The 26,561-nt window shown below is 43.3% G+C and overlaps 1 protein-coding gene across 4 annotated transcripts in view; it reads right to left on the minus strand.

Moving 5' to 3' along the window:
* The window catches only part of LOC124031823 (voltage-gated potassium channel subunit beta-2-like), a 124,080-nt gene that overhangs the window by 81,674 nt on the left and 15,845 nt on the right, over positions 1–26,561 (minus strand). For 2 of the 4 annotated variants that reach the window (XM_046343530.1, XM_046343529.1), the window contains exon 1: positions 9,313–9,924. The exons of 1 other annotated variant lie outside the window; for it this stretch is intronic. In XM_046343530.1, the coding sequence (XP_046199486.1) occupies positions 9,313–9,791 (479 nt within the window). In that variant the 5' untranslated portion in view covers positions 9,792–9,924. Of the gene's footprint in view, positions 1–9,312; positions 9,925–18,414; positions 18,587–26,561 lie in introns of those variants that run through there. One more of the 4 variants, XM_046343531.1, reaches the window with a different exon arrangement.

Genomic DNA, 26,561 nt, shown 5'->3' on the forward strand with positions numbered 1-26,561 from the left:
GCTCAGGTGTTGAGCCCATGCAGCTGGGGGTATTCAGCATCTCGACTAAGGAGAGGGAACGGAGAATCACCAACCGCCTCTGTCTCTATTGCGATTCCGCTAGTCATTTTGTCATTTCATGTCCATTAAAGGCCAGAGCTCATCAGTAAGCGGAGGGCTACTGGTGAGCGCTACTACTCTGGTCTCTCCGTCAAGTTCCTGTAGTCGGTCCATCTACGCTGGACCGGTTCGGCAGCTTCCTGCAGTGCATTAATAGACTCTGGGGCGGAGGGCTGTTTTATGGACGAAGCCTGAGGGAGCCCACGGCTATGTTCGCCTTGGATGGTAGTCCTCTCCCCAGGATTCAGCGTGAAACGCTACCTTTAACCCTCACTGTCTCTGGTAATCATAGTGAAACCATTTCTTTTTGATTTTTTGTTCACCTTTTACACCTGTTGTTTTGGGCCATCCCTGGCTAGTGTGTCATAATCCTTCTATTAATTGGTCTAGTAATTCTATCCTCTCCTGGAACGTCTCTTGTCATGTTAAGTGTTTAGTGTCTGCTATCCCTCCTGTTTCTTCTGCCCCTCTTCACAGGAGGAGCCTGGTGATTTGACAGGGGTGCCGGAGGAATATCATGATCTGCGCACGGTCTTCAGTCGGTCCAGGGCCACCTCCCTTCCTCCACACCGGTCGTATGATTGTTGTATTGATCTCCTTCCGGGTACCAACTAGACTCTCTGTCGGCTACCGAACGTAAGGCTCTCGAAGATTATTTGTCTGTAGCTCTCAACGCCCCTGGACCGTGGTCCCTTCCTCCTCTCCCACCGAAGGGGGTTCTTTTTGTTAAGGAAGAGGACGGGACCCTGCGCCCTGCGTGATTATCGAGGGCTGAATGACATAACGGTTAAGAATCGTGATCCGTTCCCTTTGTCTTCAGTTTTCGAGATTCTGCAGGGAGCCAGGTTCTTTACTAAGTTGGACCTTCGTAACGCTTACCATCTCGTGCGCATCAGGGAGGGGGACGAGTGGAAAACGGCGTTTAACACTCCGTTAGGGCATTTTGAATACCGGGTTCTGCCGTTCGGTCTCGCTAACGCTCCAGCTGTCTTTCAGGCATTAGTGAATGATGTACTGAGAGACATGCTAAACATCTTTGTTTTCGTTTATCTTGAAATTCATGTTCAGCACGTTCGACGTGTTCTCCAGCGCCTTTTAGAGAATTGTCTTTATGTGAAGGCTGAGAAGTGCGCTTTTCATGTCTCCTCCGTCACATTTCTCGGTTCTGTTATTTCCGCTGAAGGCATTCAGATGGATCCCGCTAGGGTCCATGCTGTCAGCGATTGGCCCGTCCCTAAGTCACGTGTCGAACTGCAGCGCTTTCTCGGTTTCGCGAATTTCTATCAGCGTTTCATTCGTAAGTTCGGTCAAGTGGCAGCTCCTCTCACAGCCCTTACTTCTGTCAAGACGTGCTTTAAGTGGTCCGTTTCCGCGCAGGGAGCTTTTGATCTCCTCAAGAAGCGTTTTACATCCGCTCCTATCCTTGTTACACCTGACGTCACTAAACAGTTCATTGTTGAGGTTGACGCGTCAGAGGTGGGCGTGAGAGCCATTCTGTCCCAGCGCTCCCATTCTGACGATAAGGTCCACCCTTGCGCGTATTTTTCTCATCGCCTGTCGCCGTCGGAACGTAACTATGATGTGGCAAACCGCGAACTGCTCGCCATCCGCTTAGCCCTAGGCGAATGGTGACAGTGGTTGGAGGGGGCGACCGTTCCTTTTGTCGTTTGGACTGACCATAAGAAACTTGAGTACATCCGTTCTGCCAAACGACTTAATGCGCGTCAGGCTCGTTGGGCGCTGTATTTCGCTCGTTTCGAGTTCGTTATTTCTTATCGTCCGGGCTCAAGGAACACCAAGCCTGATGCTTTATCCCGTCTCTTCAGTTCTTCATTAGCCTCCACCGACCCCGAGGGGAGATTCCCTGAGGGCGTGTTGTCGGGTTGACTGTCTGGGGAATTGAGAGGCAGGTAAAGCAAGCACTCACTCACACTCCGTCTCCGCGCTTGTCCTAGGAACCTTCTTTTCGTTCCCATTCCTACTCGTCTGGCCGTTCTTCAGTGGGCTCACTCTGCCAAGTTAGCCGGCCACCTCGGCAGACAGATTCGCCAGCGTTTTTGGTGGTCCACTCAGGAGCGTGACACGCGTCGTTTCGTGGCTGCTTGTTCGGACTGCGCGCAGACTAAGTCCGGTAACTCTCTTCCTGCTTCTGCTCCTGGCCTTGCTGTGTCTAAGTCTGTCCCCAGCCACCGCATCTCTCCTGGTCCTGCTCCTGGCCTTGCTGTGTCTCAGTCTGTCCCCAGCCACCGCATCTCTCCTGCCCTTGCTGTGTCTCAGTCTGTCCCCAGCCACCGCATCTCTCCTGGTCCTGCTCCTGGCCTTGCTGTGTCTCAGTCTGTCCCCTGCCACTGCATCTTTCCTGCCCTTGCTGTGTCTCAGTCTGTCCCCAGCCACCGCATCTCTCCTGGTCCTGCTCCTGGCCTTGCTGTGTCTCAGTCTGTCCCCAGCCACCGCATCTCTCCTGCACTTTCTGTGTCTCAGTCTGTCCTCAGCCACCACCTCTCTCCTGTTCCTGGTCTCAGCCTTGCTGTGTCTCAGTCTGTCCCAAGTTGTTACTCTCCTGGCCTGTTTGGTCCTGATTGCTCAAACTCTTACAGTTCTCTACCCGTGTCTCATTTTTATAATAATAATTGCACTAAGATTCCCTGTTCATCGTTTCCCGGTACGGTCCTGAGGAGAGGAGTTGGGTTCCATCTCGGGACGTGCTGGACCGTTCGCTGATCGATGATTTCCTCCGTTGCCGCCAGGTTTCCTCCTCGAGTGCGCCAGGAGGTGCTCGGTGAGTGGGGGGGTACTGTCATGTATTGTATTGTCATGTCTTGTCCCTGTGCTTTCTCTTCTCTTCGTTTCCCCCTGCTGGTCGTATTAGGTTTCTTTCTCCCTCTCTCTCTCTATCGTCGTTCCGTTCCTGCTTCCAGCTGTTCCTCATTCTCCTAACGACCTCGTTTACTCTCTCACACCTGTCCCCTATTTTGCCCTCTAATTAAGTCTCTATTTCTCTCTCTGTTTCTGCTTCTGTCCTTGTCGGATCCTTGTTTGCTTTGCCTTTGTTCCGTCCTGTTGTATTCTGCCTCGTCATCAGATACTGCGTGTGAGCAGGTGTCTCTATCCTCTACGGCCCGCGCCTACCCGAAGGGACCTGCAGTCTGTTGCCGCTAGCCCTGCAACTCTCCTCAACAACTAGAAGGGGGACTCTCCTGTTAAACTAGAGGATTTGTGTTTTCCCTGTTTGGACATAAGACTCTGTTTCTGTTATATCGCTTTTGGGTCCTCACTCACCTGCATAACACATGGTCCCTCAAAACGTGAGACCTCTTGAGATCTCTGGCATTGTGTTTGTTGTGTGACAAAACTGCACATTTTAGAGTGGCCTTTTATTTTCCTTAGCATAAGGTGCACCTGCGTAATGATCGTACTGTTTAATCAGCTTCTTGATATGCCACACCTGTCAGGTGGTTGGATTATCTTGGCAAAGGAGAAATGCTCACTAACAGGGACGTAAACAAACATGTGTACAGCATTTGAGAGAAATAAGGTTTTTGTGCGAATGGAACATTTCTGGGATCTTTTTTTTTCAGCTCATGAAACATGGGACCAACGCTTTAGATGTTGTGTTAATATTTTTGTTTAGCATCATTTGACCTAGAACTTAAAGGGCAACTGCCCCTAAAAACAACTTCTCAGTAAGAAAGAAGCCTTTGTGGCATTGATATGAGTCAGAAACATGTATCCTTCTGTCAAAATGTACTACAAAGTGTAAATAGGATACTGTGTCAGCGTGGGTTCTATTCCTGCCCAAGCCCTTCTGGCACAAATAACGCAATCTCCCATTTGACTTGATATATTAACACATTTCAAATATGGACAGTCCAGGATCATTTTACTCCCGATCTTGATAAGAAATGACCATACCAGCCACTTTTGGATAACATGAATAGTAAATAAATAAAATTATAAAAGTACAGCAACATTAGTTTCAAATTCACACAAAGTGTCGGATAAATTGTTACAGATTGGCTGTGGTAAATGAGGAAATACTTTATTTCTAGTCTGTTCAAAAAGGACTAAATTGTTTGGATTACAATACCAACAAGAGGGCGAACATATCTTGACTGACTTTGGTTGCAAGTAGCACTAAGTTAGAGAGGAAGAGGCGAAGCGAGTGGGCTCACTCTCGCAAAAATAAGTCCAGAATAAGCCCAATGTGTTTCTATGGGCTAATATGCAGGCCTAAGCTTGTCGCCTGCATTCCTGCCTTTGGGACGACTACCGTTGTTAGGGTGGAGCAATGAGCATCTCGTCAATATTTACAGATCTGCGACTAAGGTAACATCGAAAAAAATTTTTTAGGGAACGGTGATGATGTAACCAACAATGGTTGGAATTGAGATCAGTTGTGCAGGTGAATTTTGATGGTTTAATGTATATTGATGGTTTAACGAGACATCAGTTGGTGATAATCTAGTGTCATCGATGGTTATAATAGGCCCCTTGCTATTTGATTATATTCCAATAGGCTACATTTTGTAGGCTACCCGTTAGCCTATCAATAGTCACATAATGAAAGGTGTGAAAACCAATAATCTGCTGTTTGTGTTTCCCTAGCTAAATTGGTAAATTGATTAAGGCCATCAGTTGATTGACAGATGTAGGCCTCCAGTGTGGATGCTCGTCCACGTTTTATAGTGTATAATTTGCGGAAGTGGGTAGAGTGATGAAAATCCGTACCTAAATAAAAGTAGTGTTACTTAGATTGTAATTTACTCAAGTAAAATTAGCTTTCTAAAGAAACTATTCAAGTAAGAGTAAAAAAGTATCCACTCAGAAAAGTACTTAAGTACTAGGTACAAATGTAGTTTGTACACCTTATGGTAAACTGTGACAGAATACAACTTAGTGCAATTGTGATTTTACATTCCTTTATTATTAAAGCCTGCCAGCACCATCTTGCAGATGTCCCCCAGCACAGGTAGTTTTAATGAAGAATGACATCAAACAGTCCATTGGCTGTACAGTTTCAATGACGGTGATGTTGGTGAATGTATACTAAAAAGATTTGGAGTTTGGACACAGCAACTCATTCAAGGGTTTTTCTTTATTTTTACTATTTTCTACATTGTAATAGTAGAAGTAATAGTGAAGACATCAAAACTATGAAATAATAAGTATGGAAACATGTAGGCACCAAAGCAGCCACCCATTGCCTTGATGCCAGCTTTGCACACTCTTTGCATTCTTTCAACCAGCTTCATGAGGTAGTCACCTGGAATGCATTACAATTAACAGGTGTGCCTTGTTAAAAGTCAATGTGTGGAATTTCCTTCTTAATGCGTTTGAGCCAATCAGTTGTGTTGTGACAAGGTAGGGGGTGGTATACAGAAGATAGCCCTATTTGGTAAAAGGCCAAGTCCATATTATGGCAAGAACAGCTCAAATAAGCAAAGAGAAACAACAGTCCATCATTACTTTAAGACATTAAGGTCAGTCAATACGGAAAATTTCAATAACATTGAAAGTTTCTTCAAGTGCCGTCGCAAAAAACATCAAGCACTTTGATGAAACTGGCTCAAAAATAAAGACAAATCCTTGAATGAGTAAGTGTGTCCATACTTTTGAATGGTACTGTATGCAAATCAGACACATTTTACTATGGAATTAAATTGATGTCAATACATTTTTTATTTTTTGCATTCTAGCTAACCCTAATCCTTTTCCTAACCTTAACATACTCCTCCTAACCTGCTATGTTACGAAAAGTACATTTTTTGCCAAAAGCTGTGTCCCTTCTAGATTTACCCTTCATCCTCCTTCTCTTTCCTTTCCACTTTGAAGGGTATTTTCTATTTTATTCTCCTCTCCTTTGGTTGTGCCTTTACAAGCTGTCAATAAAAAGAAAAAATGTGATTTCTTGTACATGGTACAAAAAAGTTTACTGAGATGATACACTGACAGAGATGCTTATAGACCCATAAAAACAGAATGACACACACACACACACACACACACACACACACACACACACACACACACACACACACACACACACACACACACACACACACACACACACACACACACACACACACACACACACACACACACACACACACACACACACACACACACACACACACAGACAGAGCAGAAGAGAGCAATGCATGGGAGGATGCTGGGGTGGACTGACCCGTTGCAGCTAGCTAAAGTTAGCTAGAACAATTGTTGACACTGCAGCTACAGTAGTTAGCTAGCTTAGCCAGTTTATTTAGTGGCAACCAAAAGGTAACTAGCTATTTCCACACACATCTAATTAATCTGTTCACTCTTTATGCCAATGACAAGGTGGATAGACGAACAGAGATCATATGGGGAGCTAAAAAACATTTTCTCAGCCAACGCTAACTAACTAGTCATTTGATTTGCACTCATCGAAACACCATTTCAACACAAGAATTATATTTTAGAAATACTAATCATACTCCAGAAATATACAACATTACAAAGGCAGAAGGTAATTAAAGCGCAATTTACCTTAGATTGTGTCTGGCTGAGAAACAAAGAACAAAAAAATCCTCAGAAATGACTTGAGTAAGAGTACAAGTACAGCCCAAAAAGAGTAAGTAGAAAAGTACTAGTTTCTCCAAAAGTTCTATGGTCAACAATGGGCCGGATTCGAACCCATGTCTGCGCTAGCATATGTGTGCCGTTGTCAGCAGCTGCTGGTGCTGAGATAAACATAAATGCATTTTACCTAATGCTTGCCTTGAACATATGATAAAATAATTAATCTAAAAACATGGATTTACCCTAACAAAAAAATACATCTACCCCCTACAAATATTGTAAATTTATTACAATCCACATAAGAATTCACACGAGACGCGCGGAAGCCTGCACGTAGCTTACATCGGCTACTTGAACTGTCGCACAGTAGACCTCCAGTCTAAGTTGTTGTATATCCTACAAACACCACTCCTAGCTGCCACCTGGCGGCAATTCTAAATATTAAAAATCCCTTCAAATCCTCCTGCTGCAGGATTATTTTCCTTCTGTGACAAAATTGGTCATATTAAGAACCGACATCTGTAACACCTCATGACAAAGACAAATACTGTTTTACATCTTTGAGTTGTGATCAAACTAATATTCGAAATGGTATGTGTATTCTTTGCATTAATATATTTTGATGAAAGATTTGTCAAATTAATGAGACGTTCACGTCTCAGTTGAATTGGTTTGAATTAAATTCTACTTGCTTCAATTCAAATAACATTCTAATTATTCTTCCTGTGAGGTGTGGCCAATTCGAATTAAATTCAAATACACTGTTTGAATTTACTTAAACTCAGACATTCGGAATTGACCCCAACCTTGGTGTCTGCTGTCATGTAAAGAATGGTAACCATTGCCAGTGTATACATTCATATAAAATGTGTTGTTGAACAACACAATTTATGTGTAGTGTCTACTCTGACACATTTTGTGTCACTTCCTGCAATTAATGTGTTAAAAGCTGAAAACCATACAACACATGCTAAATGTGCTTGATTATTGACTTTGCAGATCCGACATCATTGTGCATCTAGGCCACGGTCCCACACTGTGACCCACACGCAACACACTATGAGAAGTTCAACTGACAGCCTGGAGTGAGCCAGCTAGCAGGAGGAATAAGAAACAAGAACAAGGTAAATGTACTCTTTATAAGAATAAGGGGAACATTTCATACGGGTAACATTTTAGCCCTGTTTTATACAAATAGTAAATGTCCCAGTTCATTTGAACCTGTTTTCCTCCATAATACACTGTAATCTATACAAATAAATAGAGTAGCACACTCAATATATATTTTTGGCATCTGAGGTAAGTTCTCCTAGAACTTGTAAGGTTCTGTATCTAAGATAGCAGTTTTATTGTAAAGATATTTTGTGTTTGTTTGGTTTCAGCCTGGAACTAGCATCCGTTCCCTGTACGGTGTGCCTTCGCCTTCCGAACAGAGCAGCCCGCCAGTATTTGAACATTGCGAGGAACGACAACGTTGCCATCCGACTGGAGGATGAGGGCCTAACCTGAGCAATTGACAAACTCTTCAAGCTGTACTGGGTTAGCAACTTATCATATCCGATCCAACTTCAGTCTGTTCTCCTGTATCCCAGGTACAACATTCTGAGTTGGTCTCTCTGGACTGCATATCTAACTGACTGACATAATAAATATCTTGTTTGAGGTGTTTCAAGAATGATATTTAGCATGTACAAAATGTGTTTCATGTAAGATTCTGTATGTGGAGCACTGAATGAATTGAATAAAGGGCTATTTGTTTTCTACATGTCTTTCCCAATCATTTACAGAATTGTAAAGTGGATTTAAGTGGAATATAACACAACGTGTAAAAAAAAAAAAAAAAAATTGTCACTCCCCTATGTCTAGTTAGGGATGACACGTACATTGGGTGAAAAAGAGACTCAATTCCTTTACGCGTTAACTTTTTGCAAATCCAATCAGTTTTCCACATTGATTCAACGTCATCACATTTTTTTTTAAATGACTTGGTTTTGGACATTTAGTTGTTTGTCAATGACAGAGCTGTCCCTAAGGCTTAACAGGAGAGAATCCTCTAATCCAGGGGAACAGACTAAAAGCTGAGCCCGGGCCGCACCCCGGTGTGCTCACACTCCAAAAAAGACCTACTGCTATCAGGCACGATAATCCTTCCCATTGGCTATTTATGGATGCCAACTGTAGAGATAATGGACTCATTATACCTTCACAGAAAACTGCCACCTTTCATTCTCGTAAATAGTTCCTTGAGATTGCCGTTAAATCAGCAGTGTGTGGCTGATTCCCTCTGTCTTCTCTCTCAGGCTGTATACGTTATGGACAGTAGGCCTTGCTATGGACAGTAGAACAATCTACCACTCTAATCTCATACATTGAGCCTGGCTTGAGGATGAGGATAATCTCCTCCCCTTTACCTAAAACTCATCCCAATCTCATTGCTAACCTTTAGCCCTTATCTTGCTAAACCTTTGAGAACTTCAACCTCAACATTATGCCTGCCCAAGGCCATTAGCCCAGTTGAGGAGTGCAAAATAGATCGTATTTCCTTAGGTGCTGGTTTACTAAAGATGTGTTAGGACTGTACCTCATCTCTACCTCATCGCTAACCTGTGGCTCATGCCAGCCTCCCATCCCACTTCCCCACTTAGCCCTTACCTGTACCTCATCCCGGTGGTGTAGGACACACACTCCCGCAGGGACACAGCGTTCATCTTCAGAAAGTCCTCCAGGTTCTTGAGCTGGGCAGCGGCACGTACCTCCCTCAGCCGCTGCATCTCAGCCAGCTGGTCGCTGCGCTGCTGCCGCTCCTCATTATCCAGAGCTTGCTCTGACAGGAAGCAGCTAAGGCCACTGCGCACGCTCTCGCTCATCGACGACAAGGACAGCATCTTACCCGTGCCGGAGTTGCCGGTGTTGCCTCCGCCGCTGCTGATGCTGCTGCTCCGCCTCATGCTGGCTACAGGAGGCCCCTGCCCGCCGCTACTGACGCCACCACCACTGCCAGCTCCATTGCCACCCGGCTTGGGCATCTGGTGGTCAGGGACACTCTGTTGGCGGCTCATACGACGTCCGGCCCCTCCATGCCCGTGCCCACCCCGCACCTCGCTCAGGCTGCTTTTGTGTGTGCCAAACATGCCCAGGCAGCACTGCCAGTGCCCACCCCGGTCAGAGACAGTATAGGTTTGCCACCCGAAGCAGTGTCGTCAAACGGACAGACAGGACAGACGGACTGTACGGATGCAGAGAGTGCAGTGCTGGTGCTGTGTGTGGCCACTGAGCCCCTGAGGCGAGGCGGAGGGGAGTGGGACAAAGCAGTGGCTTTAAATAGCACCTGTTCCTCTGCTCTGAGTGGGTGACAGGACAAAAACACCCCCAGCCCCATGCATCACGGCCTGTAATCAGAGCTGGCAGGCAATCCCCTCCACCAGCACCGCCACCTCTAGCCCTCGCACCATTGTGTAAGAGACACAAACACAAGGGCGCCATTTAAAACTGATATAGGGGCTCTTCCGGGGTGGGTGTGGTCCAGTAAGCAAGGTGAAACGTGTGGTGTTACTCGAGTGTGGCACTGTCAGAAACTCTCTGGTGGCAGGAGCAAACGTGTGTGAGTACAGTGGCATGCAAAGAGAATGTTGGGGGGAGGAGGAGGGCATAGCATTATGCCACATCCAGCCGTGGCAGGAGGGAGTGAGAGGCAAGTTGAGTGACGACTCTCTTGAGAACTGGCCAGCACCCAATTATCTAAAGCTGTCCACTAACTTGGGATTGTGGGATTGTCAAAAAATAGACAGACGGAGAGAGAGCGGGTCGCTAGCCTTTTAATCAAATCAACTTTCAGATAAGGTCCGTCTTTGGAGAACTACATTGTAACGCCACGTGTCAACATATAAAAGTCAACAGCAAATGCACAGGGCAATGCTTTTGTCCGTTGACATGTGAAGAAATGTGGTGTAAAATGTTTACGAAGAGACCCTGCATGTGGCTCTCATGTTCAACCGTGTGTTTACATTACTACTCTCTTTCATAATTAGAGGTCACTATAGCTTCAGGCCCCGTGGAATGCTATTTTAAAAGACAAGTTCACTATTTTTAGATTCACGTTCATTTTTTATTTAGTCATCCTTCTTTCTGATTCGTTTAAATACCCATTGCCTACTTCCGCTATTGTTTGCCACTGCTTACCATAAAACAATGGTTGTGAATGTTTCACGTTTGTATACATCTCACTTCGAAGAAACATCAAATGATTGAGTCAATTTGAAGTGATCTGGTCGCTAATGTTGCTTATCTAAATGTTATAGTTATAACTGACTCAATTCCCTTCATAACAGACAATCATATCCATTCTACAAAATAGTGCCTAGTGGAATAACACCTCTTGCACAGTTTTCACATTTTGCTGGCTGAAATCTAAAAAAAGGGATATAATTAGACTGTTTCAATACTTATCTACACAACCTACACCACATTTTCAAAGTGAAAGAAACATATAAAAAGATGTATTAATAAAAAAATCTAAAAATGAAGTTGTCTTGATTGTGTATGACTTCACACCTCAGAGTTAATACTTGGTAGAAACACCTTTGGCAGCAATTACACCTCTTGGAAAGCCATTCTGGTGTGTCTTTGGCTTACACATTTGTGTAATTGTCCAGCTGAAAATAAAAACTCTATCCCAGGGTTAGGTATGAAGAAGACTAACCTTTTACCTGGGCTTTGCTAATTTCATGTATTTTTATCCTGATAAACTTGTGGTGCTGCCACCACAATACTTGAAAATACAGTGTTTTGAGAGATTCTCAAGAGACAATATTGTAATGCCTGACAGTTGCCCTGCTCTAAGATGGCCAGTGTTAACAGAATTGTCTTGTTGAGCCCAACATTCATACAGTAAAAATACTAATAGCAGAGCAATGTTTTTGAAACAGCTGAAATGTATAGAAGTGTGAACGACCACCTTGATTCGGTCTTACATTGCAAAATTTGAAATTGTGTTTTTTTTATATACATTGGATGAAAGCAGAGACACATAGCTACAAAATGATATATCATACACTGCATTTGAGGAACAATGGATTCTGCTTTGAAAGTTGATAAACTTGTAACCTCACTTTTGAGAAAATGGCATTTATATATTTTTCTACAAACTGGGGAGCTCTTCTTTGTCTACACCCATTCAGCATTGTTCACACCCTCTTAAGCTTTAGCTCCACCCATCTATTTAAGGTTTGAGCAGAGTGTTCTGTCCTAACAACAGCAGTCAAGCACCCAAGCTAACTGGCTAACGTTGCCTAGCTTGCGAGCTACTTCCAGACACAAATGAGAGAACATCTCACTTTGACCATTTTACTCGTCCTAGCAGAGCTGGTTAGGCTGTTTTTATTTTATCCAGAGCGTTGGTGACTGCAACTGTGCTGCTGGCAACAATTTACATTTTTTGCCAACGTTTACTGACACCGGCCATATTCAATGGTTGTTGAGCATTCGTAAATTCTTCATTTATTCTGCACTCTGTACACTCAGATGAGAGCGCTCTGAAATCAGAGTAGATAGCCAGAAGGAATTTACCAGCTACGTCTATCGACAGTAGTCACAGTGACATTCTATTGAAATGGTTACTTGCATTGCATTGTTAAGACATGTACAGTTGAAGTCAGAAGTTTTCAAGCACTTATGTTGGAGTCATTAAAACACGTTTTTCAACCAGTCCACAAATTTCTTGTTAACAAACTATCTACTTTGTGCATGACATAAGTCATTTTTCCAACAATTGTTTACAGAGAGATCATTTCACTTATCATTCATTGTATCACAATTCCAGTGGGTCAGAAGTGTACATACACTAAGTGTACATACACTAAGTACATACACTGTGCCTTTAAACAGCTTGGAAAATTCCAGAAAAGGATGTCATGGCTTTAGAAGCTTCTGATAGGCTAATTGACATCATTTGAGTCAATTGGAGGTGTACCTGTGGCTGTATTTCAAGGCCTACTTTCAAACTCAGTGCCTCTTCGCTTGACATCAGGGGGAAAACAAAAGAAATCAGCCAATACCAGACATCCACAAGTCTGGTTCATCCTTGGGAGCAATTTCCAAACGCCTGAAGGTACCGCGTTCATCTGTACAAACAACAGTATGCAAGTATAAACACCATGGGACCACGCAGCCGTCATACCGCTCAGGAATGAAATGCATTGTGTCTCCTAGAGATGAACGTACTTTGGTGTGAAAAGTGCAAATCAATCCCTGAACAACTGCAAAGGAATTTGTGAAGATGCTGAAGGAAACAGGTACAAAAGTATCTATATCCACAGTGAAATGAGTCCGATGTCAACATAACCTGAAAGGCCGCTCAGCAAGGAAGAAGCCACTGCTCCAAAACCTCCATAAAAAAGCAAGACTGAGGTTTGCAACTGCACATGGGGACAAAGATCGTCCTTTTTGGAGAAATGTCCTCTGGTCTGATGAAACAAAAATAGAACTGTTTGATTATAATGACCATCGTTAGGTTTGGAGGAAAAGGTGGGTGCTTGCAAGCTGAAGAACACCATCCCAACGTGAAGCACGGGGGTGGCAGCATCATGGTGTGGGGGTGCTTTGCTGCAGGAGGGACTGGTGCACTTCACAAAATAGATGGCATCATGAGGTAGGAAATTTGTGTGGATATATTGAAGCAACATCTCAAGACATCAGTCAGGAAGTTAAAGCTTGGTCATAAATGGGTCTTTCAAATGGACAATGACCCCAAGCATACTTCCAAAGATGTGGCAAAATGGCTTAAGGGCAACAAAGTCAAGCTATTGGAGTGGCCATCACAAAGCCTTGATCTCAATCCTATAGAAAAAGTTGTGGGCAGAACTGAAAATGCGTGTGCGAGCAAGGAGGCCTACAAACCTGACTCAGTTACACCAGCTCTGTCAGAAGGAATGGGCCAAAATTCATCCAATTTATTGTGGGAAGCTTGTGGAAGGCTACCCGAAACGTTTGACCCAAGTTAAACAATTTAAATAAAAATTATGTGTATTTAAACTTTTGACCCACTGGAATGTGATGAAAAAATTAAAAGCTGAAATAAATCATTCTCACTACTATTATTCTGCTGTTTTACATTCTTAAAATAAAGTGGTGATCCTAACTGACCTAACACAGGAAATATTTACTAGGATTAAATGTCAGGAATTGTGAAAAACTGAGTTTAAATGTATTTGACTAAGGTGTATGTAAACTTCCGACTTCAACTGTAGCTAGTTAGCTTGGTAAACAATGAACCTTAATCCCAACTCATGACATTACGACCCTGTATGAATCCAAAGGTAGCTTACCAACCAGGTTCAATGTTAGCTAGCGAACTTAAGGCTATAACTAGCAAAGCAAATGGTTCTGAGATACGAATAATAAGATCATACACGTAGCGTTAGCTAGCGAGCCAGCCAGTTAACGTTAGCTAGCTAGCTAACAGTACACTTTAACTTCAAATGAAAACAACTTTTAGACTTTTTTTATTGAGTTTTCACCTGTTACATTCTGAAAATTGTCTTTAAGAAAGGGAAGCTTATGCTGCCCTGAGCCATCATCCAGGCAAGAAGCATGCAACAAGAAGTTGATCAACTCATCAGCGAATTATCAACATTTTCAATCGCAATTTTGCTTTTACCTCATCATAACATTCATAATATTGATCAAATTAGGTAACTTTAATACGCTGAAACTGTACTATTATATTCGATATGAGAGGAATAAATGTTAATGTTTCATAGCTAGCTAGCTGTGTTATTATTTTGCAAGCTACATTTAATGTTAGTATGAATGAGAAAATCAAATCAAAGGTGTAGACCTTACAGTGAAATGCTTACTTACAAGCCCTTAACAAACAATGCAGTTTAAAGAAAAATACCTAAAATAAAAAAGAAAGATAGGAATAAAATATAATTTAAGAGCAGCAGTAAATAACAATAGTGAGGCTAAATACAGGGGGTACCGGTACAGAGTCAATATAGGGGGGCACCGGTGTCGAGGTAATTGAGGTAATAAGTACATGTAGGTAAAGTTATTAAAGTGACTATGCATAGATAATAACAGAGAGTAGCAGCAGCATAGAAGGGGGGGGGGCAATGCAAAAAGTCTGGGTAGCCATTGACTAGCTTTTCAAGAGTCTTATGGCTTAGGGTAGGAGCTGTTTAGAAGCCTCTTGGACCTAGACTTGGTGCTCCGGTACCGCTTGCTGTGTGGTAGCAGAGAGAAAAGTCTATGACTAGGGTGGCAAGAGTCTTTGACCATTTTTAGGGCCTTCGTCTGAAATCGCCTGGTATAGAGGTCCTGGATGGCAGGAAGCTTGGCCCCGGTGATGTACTGGGCCGTACTCACTACCCTTTGTAGTGCCTTGTGGTCGGAGACCGTGAAGTTGCAATACCAGGCAGTGATGCAACCCTGAGGGGGAATAGGTTTTGTTGTGCCCTCTTCATGAATATCTTGGTGTGCTTGGACCATGTTAGTTTGTTGGTGATGTGGATGCCAAGGATCTTGAAGCTTTCAACCTGCTCCACTACAGCACTGTCGGTGAGAATAGGGGTGTGCTCTGTCCTCCTTTTCCTGTAGTCCACAATCATCTCCTTTGTCTTGATCACGTTGGGGGAGAGGGTCTTGTCCTGGCACCACATGGCCAGGTCTCTGACCTCCTCCCTATAGGTTATCAGATGGGATCAGGCCTACCACTGTTGTGTCATCAGCAAACTTAATAATGGTGTTGGAGTCGTGCCTGGCCGTGCAGTCATGAGGGAACAGGGAGTACAGGAGGGGACTAAGAACACACCCCTGAGGGGCCCCCGTGTTGAAGATCAGCGTGGCAGATGTGATGTTACCTACCCTTACCACCTGGGGGGCAGCCTGTCAGGAAGTCCAGGATCCAGTTGCAGAGGGAGGTGTTTAGTCCCAGGGTCCTTAGCTTAGTGGTGAGCTTTGAGGGCACTATGGTGTTGAACGCTGAGCGGTAGTCAATGAATAACATTCCAACATAGGTGTTCCTTTTGTCCATGTGTGAATGGGCAGTGTGGAGTACAATAGAGATTGCATCATCTGTGGATCTGTTGGGGCGGTATGAAAATTGGAGTGGGTCTAGGGTTTCTGGGATAATGGTGTTGATGTGAGCCAATGCCTTTCAAAGCATTTCATGGCTACAGATGTGAGTGCTACGGGTTGGTAGTCATTTATGCAGGTTACCTTAGTGTTCTTGGGCACAGGGACAATGGTGGTCTACTTGAAACATGTTGGCATTACATACTCAGACAGAGAGAGGTTGAAAATATCAGTGAAGACACTTGCCAGTTGGTCAGCGCATGCTCGGAGTATACGTTCTTGTAATCTGTCTGGCCCTGTAGCCTTGTGAATGTTGACCTGTTTAAAGGTCTTACTCAAATCAGCTGCGGAGAGCGTGATCACACAGTCGTCCGGAACAGCTGATGCTCTCATGAATGTTTCAGTGTTACTTGCCTCGAAGCGAGCATTTAAGTTATTTAGCTTGTCTGGTAGGCTCGTATCACTGGGAAGCTTCGACTGTGCTTCCATTTGTAGTCTGTAACAGGTTGCAAGCAAGCCCTGCCACAACTGATGAGCGTCGGAGCCAGTGTAGTACAGTTCAATCTTAGTCCTGTATTGATGCTTTGCTTAATGGTTCGCTTCCGCAACATTGACCGGTCCCCAGGGATGTTAAACCGGATGCGCTGGCACGCCACTATAGCCCCGCGGTTACACCCCCAGAAGCTGAGACCTTTCCCCTTGCTTCAAGATCATACTCTCCATATACTTCCTACTTTTCATGTGTCTAGATGTAAACCCATGTCTCACAGCCCTTCTTCTTGTTTGTCGAGTCAAACATCGTTTTGTCTCAGCTACTATTTTTCCCTAGTCTCTCGGTTTCTTGCCCTCCAGGTTTTGACCCTTGCCTGTCCTGAGTCTCTGCCTGCCTGCCGTCCTGTACCGTTGCCCACTACTCTGGATTATCGACCCGTGCCTGCATTGACCTGTCGTTTGCCTGCCCTGTTGCTGTAATAAACTGTGTTACTTCAACACAGTCTGCATTTGGGTCTTACCTGAAACCTGACAATTCAAGAGTGTACTGTAGCTAATATGTTTTAGAAGAAAATGTATTTGCATTGTTGAATAGTTTGCAAGCTTACTGGCTAGTCAGTGTCTACTGTGAGCAAGAATGTCACATTGCCAGCCACAACAAAAGATAAGGCAAGGATGCCATGTAAATTGAAAAGCTTATCTACATACTATGTAAATTGAAATCTTGTGGTTCTGCCTCTCCTTAAATGTTTGTCAATGAGAATAGGCACTTACCGTAAAACTTAAATTGATAGCCTGTGCATGTATTTGCTTAAATCACTGAACACAACAGACGCTTATTAGAGACAGGCTTCTATTTGAGCCAGGCGTCAGTTTCCTTAATGCACACAGCTTTTGCTGATTTTCCTAGTTAATTATTTCATTCCAGCATTCACTTCCAGTATTTTAGTCGATTTCTGGGGGTTTGTTTACTGTTTTTGTGCTTGCAAGTTAGCTAGCAGTTCGGTGGCAAGAAGTTTCTTACTGGCAATAAATACAGATGATTGCCATAATTGTTTCAAGTCATTACAGAATTATTTCATTTAACAAATTAAACAATAAACATGGTAAACAATTAATGGTAGCCCAGTAAACAATTAATTTAGACCCAGCGTTTATTTGAAACTGGTCTATTTGCTGAAATGTGTTCCGTTGCCCAGAGACTCAGCATTTAATTGTAGTTTTACGGTATTCAAAATGATTCACAGTTATAATTGCTACCAAAGGTGCTTCCAACAAGTACCAACTCTTGGGTGTGAAGACATGCGCAATCAAGACATACATATTTTTTTATGAAGATACATTTATATATATATTTCTGTCACTTTGAGAATGTAGAGCAGGTTGAATAGATACATAGGAATCTTTTTTAATTGAATCCCTTTTTAGATTTAGTTTTAAGGCAGCAAAATGTGAAACTTTGCAAAGTGTGTGTAGAATTTCATTAGACACTGTATCTATCTGAAAGTTTTGTAACATTGCACCCTTCTGAACAGGCCCCAGATCAATTATGCTATAAAACATCACTGTTCACACCTCCTCTGATACAGTACATAGCATGTAAATACTGAATTCAGTCCAACTAGAGAAAACACTACACTCGCCAACCACACCAAATATTAACGGAGGACATACAGTACAGTAATACCTCTGGGTCCAGACAAAATCTAAACGAAACAAACACATATGTTGTACGATATCCTTTTTCAAACAAATCTAGAGCATCTTTGTGTTTCTCCCTCCATGACAGTCAGCCTCCATCTTCCCGACTAGCAGCCAACACAAGCCCCTACTGAGCCATGGGAAAGAATCGACTAAATTTTTCAAAAGCCTCCTCTCCCTATCCCTTCTTCATGACTAAGATAGAAAACAGCAGCAGCGAGTCTGCCTTACTGGCTGACTGAGGATTTGCAGCAGTAGTCATGCTGAAGTCAGTGTCCGAGGATTGGGAAATAAATCAATCCAACCATCCATCCTCCCCTCCACCACCCTGCTCTCCCTACCCAGCGTGCTCTTGGCCGGACACAGGGTCCCACACGCAGTCCAGGCCATGGGCAGCATCTCCATGCAGCATCCCCCCCTTCCCTTCCTCCCTTCATCCCTTCTCCATCCATTCTTCCCAACATTAGCTTGTGTGAGGCTAACACTTACCCTGTTCCGGGTAGGGGGTCGACTCATGTAGGGGTTTTGCACCACGCTAGCGCTAGTCATTCAGACGACTGATGGTGGCCCGAACTAACAAAAATGAGGATATCTTGTCACCGCCCCAAAAGAGACAAGAGGAAGAAGCGCAGAGGCGTCAAGCTGCTCTACTAATTGTCCAGGACAGTTACAGCAGTTACAGTGGTGTGCCAGCCAGTGAGCAACGGCCAGCACTACACCCCCACCTTTTCCTCTCCTCCTCCCCTCACCATGACATGTCAGACAGGAAGTGCTTTTTGTGCCTATCAGAGGACGCCTTTCTGTTCTACAAACACCAGCAAAATATTCCCCCAAGTAAATTATTCAGGTCGCTTTTGCACTAAAAGCTTTTGATTGTCTGAACCACTAGAAAGACATTTTTTGCCTGTTCTGATGTATGTGTGTGTATATAAAATGTAAAACACACCCTCACTGGCTCCATGCATACTAAGGGGCTAGAGGAAGATAACCTACAGACAAGGGGCGAATTTGTAGGACTGCAAGTTAATCTCTTATGAGGGGCCAATGATTAAAATCGTATTATAGTGTTTAATGGGATGTTGCATAGTTAGTTGCGGTCTGGGGGCACAGAAGGTGTGTGTGTGTGTGTGTGTGTGTGTGTGTGTGTGTGTGTGTGTGTGTGTGTGTGTGTGTGTGCGTGCGTGCGTGCGTGCGTGCGTGCGTGCGTGCGTGCGTGCGTGCGTGCGTGCGTGTGTGTGTCTGTGTGTCTGTGTGTCTGTGTGTCTGTGTGTGTGTGTGTCTGTGTCTGTGTGTGTCTGTGTCTGTGTGTTTGGTTTTACTATCCTTGTGGACCAGAAGTCCTCACAAGAATGGTCAAATAAGGACTGCAAGTTAATCTCTTATGAGGGGCCAATGATTAAAATCGTATTATAGTGTTTAATGGGATGTTGCATAGTTAGTTGCGGTCTGGGGGCACAGAAGGTGTGTGTGTGTGTGTGTGTGTGTGTGTGTGTGTGTGTGTGTGTGTGTGTGTGTGTGTGTGTGTGTGTGTGTGTGTGTGTGTGTGTGTGTGTGTGTGTGTGTGTGTGTGTGTGTGTGTGTGTGTGTGTGTGTGTGTGTGTGTGTGTGTGTGTCAGTCACATAGCACCTTGGACATAAACCATGTTTATGCCTGCTCTGTAAAGTTTCCTAAAACACCACTTTCCCATCACTGCATGAACTGCTCTTTCTCCATAACTCGTTGGCCCTGTGAATCATTTGAAAATCTTCCTTCCATCCATCCAACAAGGTTGGAATTGTATAACAAATAAGAGTCCAACCAAATACCAAACATTCAAACACATTGTACTAGCTCTTCTTTCATGCTGAAATCACTGTCCAACTTCCCATCAATACAAAGATAGCCATCAACGTTGTACCACTTGGAAGTACAAAAGCACGGCTGCATAAAGTCTGCAGTTCCAACGCAACTAACAGGACCAGGTTTGTCTGAAAATTGTCCTATCTATTATTTAGGATCTACCATTTGCCAGCCATGTCCCAACCAACCCTAAATAGAAAACTCTGATATCCATTGGTTAACTGCTTGGTACTTTTTAATGGAGTCTTTAAGTTCGCTGCTGTCGGAATGTGTCAGTTTGTAACATCCCAGTGCTTCCCACGGGTAGAGGGTAAGGAAAACATGTGTGTGTGTTTGCGTGCATGTGTGCACATGCTCCGTGGGTACCTGCTACCCCCTGGGCCATTAGCCAATTCATATTGATTGGAGAGACTGGCATAGTTATAAGAAATATAATAGCTCCACTATGCTCTCCGGTAGGCTACATGTCATTTTGCCATATTGTATTGCATAGCTATCCAATCTTCGGGGCAGTGGGTTTTGTCGACAGTGTCTAAGGGTTTCATTGGAATCAAAGGGGACACAGGTCATCAGAGATAATGTGGTTTTACATTGTGCTTGAGATATGTATACAGTACATTCACAGGTTACTGTCAAAATAAAGGAAACACCAACATAAATGGTCTTAATAGGGAGTTGGTTTACCACGAGCAGCCAGAACAGCTTCAATGTGCCATGGTATAGTGTCTGGGACTATATTGGGTGGACACAACACCATTCTTCCACAATAAATTCCATCATTTGGTGTTTTCTTGATAGTGGTGGAAAAAGCTGTCTCAGATACCTCTCCAAAATCTCCCATAAGTGTTGAGATCTGGTGACTGAGACACAAACATGCATACACATGCGCGCGCACACACCCTTTACGCCCATATGCTCCTTTGAAACGACTCTTTCAAAGTCACCGAGAACTCTTCTTCTAGCCATGGAGGCCACAACAATGGGCAACTGGTCATTTTTATACATGACACTAAGCATGATGGGATGTTAATTGCTTACATGTAATTAACTCTGGAACCACAGTTGTGAGGAAGCAACTGCTTTCAATATACTTTTTTATCCCTAATTTACTGAGGGGTTTCATTTACTAAGCAGCTACATGTGAATGTGTTTGACATACAGTACCAGTCAAATGTTTGGACACGCCTACTCATTCAAGGGGTTTTCTTTATTTTTACTATTTTCTACATTGTAAAATAATAGTGAAGACATCACAACTATGAAATACACATATGGAATCATGTATTTGAGATTCTTCAAAGTAGCCACCCTTTGCCTTGATGACAGCTTTGCACACTCTCAGCATTCTCTCAACCAGCTTCATGAGGTAGTCACCTGGAATGCATTTCAATTAACAGGTGTGCCTTGTTAAAGGTTAATTTGCGAAATTTCTTTCCTTCTTAATGCGTTTGAGCCAATCAGTTGTGTTGTGACAAGGTAGGGGTGGTATAAAGAAGATAGCCCTATTTGGTAAAAGACCAAGTCCATATTACAGCTCAAATAAGCAAAGAGAAATGACAGTCCATAATTACTTTAACTTCTCTAGGGTAGGGGGCAGCATTCGGAATTTTGGATGAAAAGCATGCCCAAATTAAAAGGCCTGCTACTCGGGCCCAAAATATATGATATGCATATAACTGGTAGATTTGGATAGAAAACACTCTAAAGTACACATCACTGGAAAACTGAAATGATCCACCCACACAGACAATGTGGTGAATAAGGCGTAAAAATTGTACTCTACACTTTGCCACTGTATTTTAGTCCAATGCCGCACTGACATATATGTATATATATTCTTAATCCATTCCGAACTTAGATTTACGTGTATTTTGGGTATATGTTGTGAAATATTACTTATTAGATATTACTGCACTGTCGGAGCTAGAAGCACAAGCATTTCGCTACACCTGAAATAACATTGCTAAACACCTGTATGTGACCAATACAATTTGATTTGATTTGAAGCACTTTTGGCATCAATTACAGACTCAAGTCTTCTTGGGTATGATGCTACAAGCTTGGCACACATGTATTTGGGGAGTCTTCGATCGGGTTCAAGTCCGGGCTCTGGCTGGGACCCTCAAGGACATTCAGAGACTTGTCCCGAAGCCACTCCTGCGTTGTCTTGGCTGTATGCTTAGTGTTGTTGTCCTGTTGGAATTGTGAACCTTTGCACCAATCTGAGGTCCTGAGCACTCTGGAGCAGGTTTTCATCAAGGATCTCTGTACGTTGCTCTGTTCATCTTTCCCTCGATCCTGACAAGTCTCCCAGCCCCTGTCGCTGAAAAACATCCCCACAGCATGATGCTGCCAGCACCATGCTTCACTGTAGGGATGGTGCCAGGTTTCCTCAAGACGTGACACTTGGCATTCAAGCCAAAGAGTTAATTCTTGGTTTCATCAGACCAGACAATCTTTTGTGAAACTCCAAGCGGGCTGTCATTTGCTTTTTACTGAGGAGTGGCTTCCGTCTGGCCACTTTACCATAAAGGCCTGATTGGTGGAGTCTGCAGAGATGGTTGTCCTTCTGGAAGGTTCTTCCACCTCCGCAGAGGATCTCTGGAGCTCTGTCAGCATGAGCATTGAGTTCTTGGTCACCTCCCTGACCAAGGCCCTTCTCCCCCGATTGCTCAGTTTGGCTGGGTGGCCAGCTCTAGGAAGATTCCTGGTGGTCCCAAACCTCTTCCATTTAAGAATGATGGAGGCCACTGTGTTCTTGGGGACCTTCAATGCTGCATAAATGTTTTGGTACCCTTCCCCAGATCTGTGTCTCGACACAATCCTGTCTCTGAGCTCTATGGATAATTCCTTCGACCTCATGGCTTGGTTTTTGCTCTGACATGCACTGTCAACTGTAGGACCTTATATAGGCAGGTTTGTGCCTATCCAAATAATGTCCAATCAATTTAATTTACCACAGGTGTACTCCAATCAAGTTGTAGAAACATCTCAAGGATGATCAATGGAAACAGGATGCACCTGAGCTCAATTTAGAGTTTTATAGCAAACGGTCTGAATACTTGTTGTTTTGGCTCTGTACTCTGTACTCCACTTTCAAATGTCATATCCCCAAGACATGCTAACCTCTCCACATTACAATAACAGGGAAGGTTAGCATTGTTTGGGGGGGGTATGATATTTGTGAGTCTGTAACTTTTTCACTCATGATTATTAACAGATCATTCAGGATTATCTGTAATCATGGTAGCATCCAGATAAATGTAGAATTGTTTAAAACAACCCCCCCAGGTGTTGCCCATCTTTCCCATTATCCCCTGTGTATTTACACCAGTGTTCTTTGTTTGTCTGTTGACAGTTCGTCAAACTTACCAGCATTTGTCCTATCACCTTTTCCCTTTTACAGCGTTTTGGCCCTGTACCCACCCGCCTGACCACTCTGCCTGTCCCTGACCCTGAGCCTGCCTGCCGTCCTGTACCTTTGCTCCTACTCTGGATTATCGACCCCTGCCAGCCTTGACCTGTCATTTGCCTGCCCCTGCTGTTACAATAAACATTGTTACTTCACACAGTCTGCACTTTGCTCTTACCTTAATACCTGATACAGTATGTAGATTCACAAGCGTCATGTAGTCATTGTGTGCTATGAATATGGGACCAAATATTTAACTTTTTACGACTTTAATACAAATGTACAGTCATGGCCAGAAGTTTTGAGAATGACACAAATATTAATTTTCATAAAGTTTGCTGCTACAGTGTCTTTAGATATTTTGTCAGATGTTACTATGGAATACTGAAGTATAATTAGAAGCATTTCATAAGTGTCAAAGGCTTTTATTGACAATTATATGAAGTTGATGCAAAGAGTCAATATTTGCAGTGTTGACCCTTCTTTTTCAAGACCTTTGCAATCCGCCCTGGCATGCTGTCAATGAACTTCTGGTGCACATCCTGACTGATGGCAGCCCATTCTTGCATAATCAATGCTTGGAGTTTGTCAGAATTTGTGGGTTTTTGTTTGTCCACTCGCCTCTTGAGGATTGACCACAAGTTCTCAATGGGATTAAGGTCGGTGGAGTTTCCTGGCCACAGACCCAAAATATCGATGTTTTGTTCCCCGAGCCACTTAGTTATCACTTTTACCTTATGGTTAAGGTGCTCCATCATGCTGGAGAAGGCATTGTTCGTCACCAAACTGTTCCTGGATGGTTGGGAGAAGATGATCTCAGAGGATGTGTTGGTACCATTCTTTATTCATGACTGTGTTCTTAGGCAAAATTGTGAGTGAGCCCACTCCCTTGGCTGAGAAGCAATCCCACACATGAATGGTCTCAGGATGCTTTACTGTTGGCATGACACAGGACTGATGGTAGTGCTCACCTTGTCTTCTCCAGACAAGCTTTTTTCCGGATGCCCCAAACAATTGGAAAGGGTATTCATTAGAGGAATGGACTTTACCCCAGTCCTCAGCAGTCCAATCCCTGTACCCTTTGCAGAATATCAGTCTGTCCCTGATGTTTTTCCTGGAGAGAAGTGGCTTCTTTGCTGCCCTTCTTGACACCAGGACATTCTCCAAAAGTCTTCGCCTCACTGTGCATGCAGATGCACTCACACCTGCCTGCTGCCATTCCTGAGCAAGCTCTGTACTGGTGGTGCCCCAATCCCGCAGTTGAATCTACTTTAGGAGACGGTCCTGTAGCTTGCTGGACCTTCTTGGGTGCCCTGAAGCCTTCTTCACAACAATTGAACCGCTCTCCTTGAAGTTCTTGATGATCCGATAAATGGTTGTTTTAGGTGCAATCTTACTGGCAGCAATAACCTTTTCTGTGAAGCCCTTTTTGTGCAAAGCAATGAGGATGGCAAATGTTTCCTTGCAGGTAACCATGATTGACAGAGGAAGAACAATGATTCCAAGTACCACCCTCCTTTTGAAGCTTCCAGTCTGTTATTCGAACTCAATCAGCACTACAGAGTGATCTCCAGCCTTGTCCTCGTCAACACGGCAATGATGTCAGCTAGTCCTTTTGTGGCAGGGCTGAAATGCAGTGGAAATGTTTTTTTGAGATTCAGTTCATTTGCATGGCATTAATTAATTTAAATTAATCTGATCACTCTTCATAACATTCTGAAGTATATGCAAATTGCCATCATACAAACTGAGGCAGCAGACTTTGTGAAAATTAATATTTGTGTCATTCTCAAAACTTTTGGCCACGACTGTATTGTCCAAATCATTTTGGTCCTCTAAAATGGGGGCAGTACGGACAAACAGTGATGTGATTTCTAAGTGGTTTATGCGATATAGCTGAAAATACCCTCAAATTAAAACTCAATCTGCACTTCAACTGCATAGTCATTGTATCATTTCAAATCCAAAGTGCTGGAGTACAGACCCAAAACAACAACAAAAAATGGTCACTGTCCCAAAACTTTTGGAGCTCGCTGTATATACAGTGCATCACTTGTTCAACATTTTGTTGTGTTTCAGCCTGAATTTAACAGGCTGTAAAAAAAAACTGTAATTTTAATGTCAGTGATAAGAGAAAACTGAGGGTTGATCAACAACATTGTAGTTACTCCTCAATACTAACCTAATTGACAGTGAATAGAAGGAAGCCAATACAGAATACAAATATTCTAGAACATACATCCCTTTTGCAACAAGGCAGTAAAGTAATGTTGCAAAAAATGCGGCAAAAAAAATATGTGTTTAACTTTTTGTCCTGAATACAAAGTGTTATGTTCGGGGAAAATTCCATACACATTACAGGCAAAATCCAAGAAGAAAACCTGGTTGAGACTGCTTTCTGCGAGACAATGGGAGATTAATTCACCTTTTAGCCGGATAATAACCTAAAACACACTGCCAATTCTACAATACCGTTCACAAGTTTGGGATCACTTAGAAATGTCCTTGTTTTTGAATGAAAAGCAAAAGTTTTGTCCAAGTGATCAGAAATACATTGTAGACATGGTTAATGTTGTAAATGACTATTTGTGGCTGGAAATGTCAGATTTTTTATAGAATATCTACATAGGCGTACAGAGGCCCATTATCAGCAACCATCACTCCTGTGTTCCAGTAGCACGTTTCGTTTAAAAGGCTAATTGATCATTAGAAAACACTTACAATTATGTTATCACAGCTGAAGACTGTTGTTCTAATTAAAGAAGCAATAAAACTGGCCTTCTTTAGACTAGTTGAGTATCTGGAGCATCAGCATTTTTGGGTTCAATTACAGGCTCAAAATGACTACAAACAAATAACTTTCTTCTGAAACTCATCAGTCTGCTCTGAGAAATGGCTATTACATGTGTGAAATTGCCAAGAAACTGAAGATCTTGTACAAAGCTGTGTACTACTCCCTTCACAGAACAATGCAAACTGGCTCTAATCAGCATAGAAAGAGTGGTGGGAAGCCCCAATGCACAACTGAGCAAGAGGACAAATACATTAGAGTGTCTAGTTTGAGAAACAGATCCTCACAAGTCCTCAACTGGCAGCTTCATTAAATAGTATCCGCAAAACACCAGCCTCAATGTCAACAGTGAAGAGGCACCTCCGGGATGCTGGCCTTCTAGGCAGAGTTTCAAAGAAAAAGCCATATCTCAGACTGGCCAATAAAAAGAAAAGATTAAGATGGGAAAAAGAACCGCACCCTCCCTCTGCACCAGCCTTTTCTATGCACCATCCCCCTACCTCCCTCTCTGTTACACCCAGGCTGCTGTGGTCAAAGAGGTCGTAAATTCCTAGGGAAGATCCTGCCTCATGGCCAGACAGTATAGAGAGAGA

The sequence above is a fragment of the Oncorhynchus gorbuscha genome, linkage group LG03, assembly GCF_021184085.1.
Source record: "Oncorhynchus gorbuscha isolate QuinsamMale2020 ecotype Even-year linkage group LG03, OgorEven_v1.0, whole genome shotgun sequence".
Taxonomy (NCBI): domain Eukaryota; kingdom Metazoa; phylum Chordata; class Actinopteri; order Salmoniformes; family Salmonidae; genus Oncorhynchus; species Oncorhynchus gorbuscha.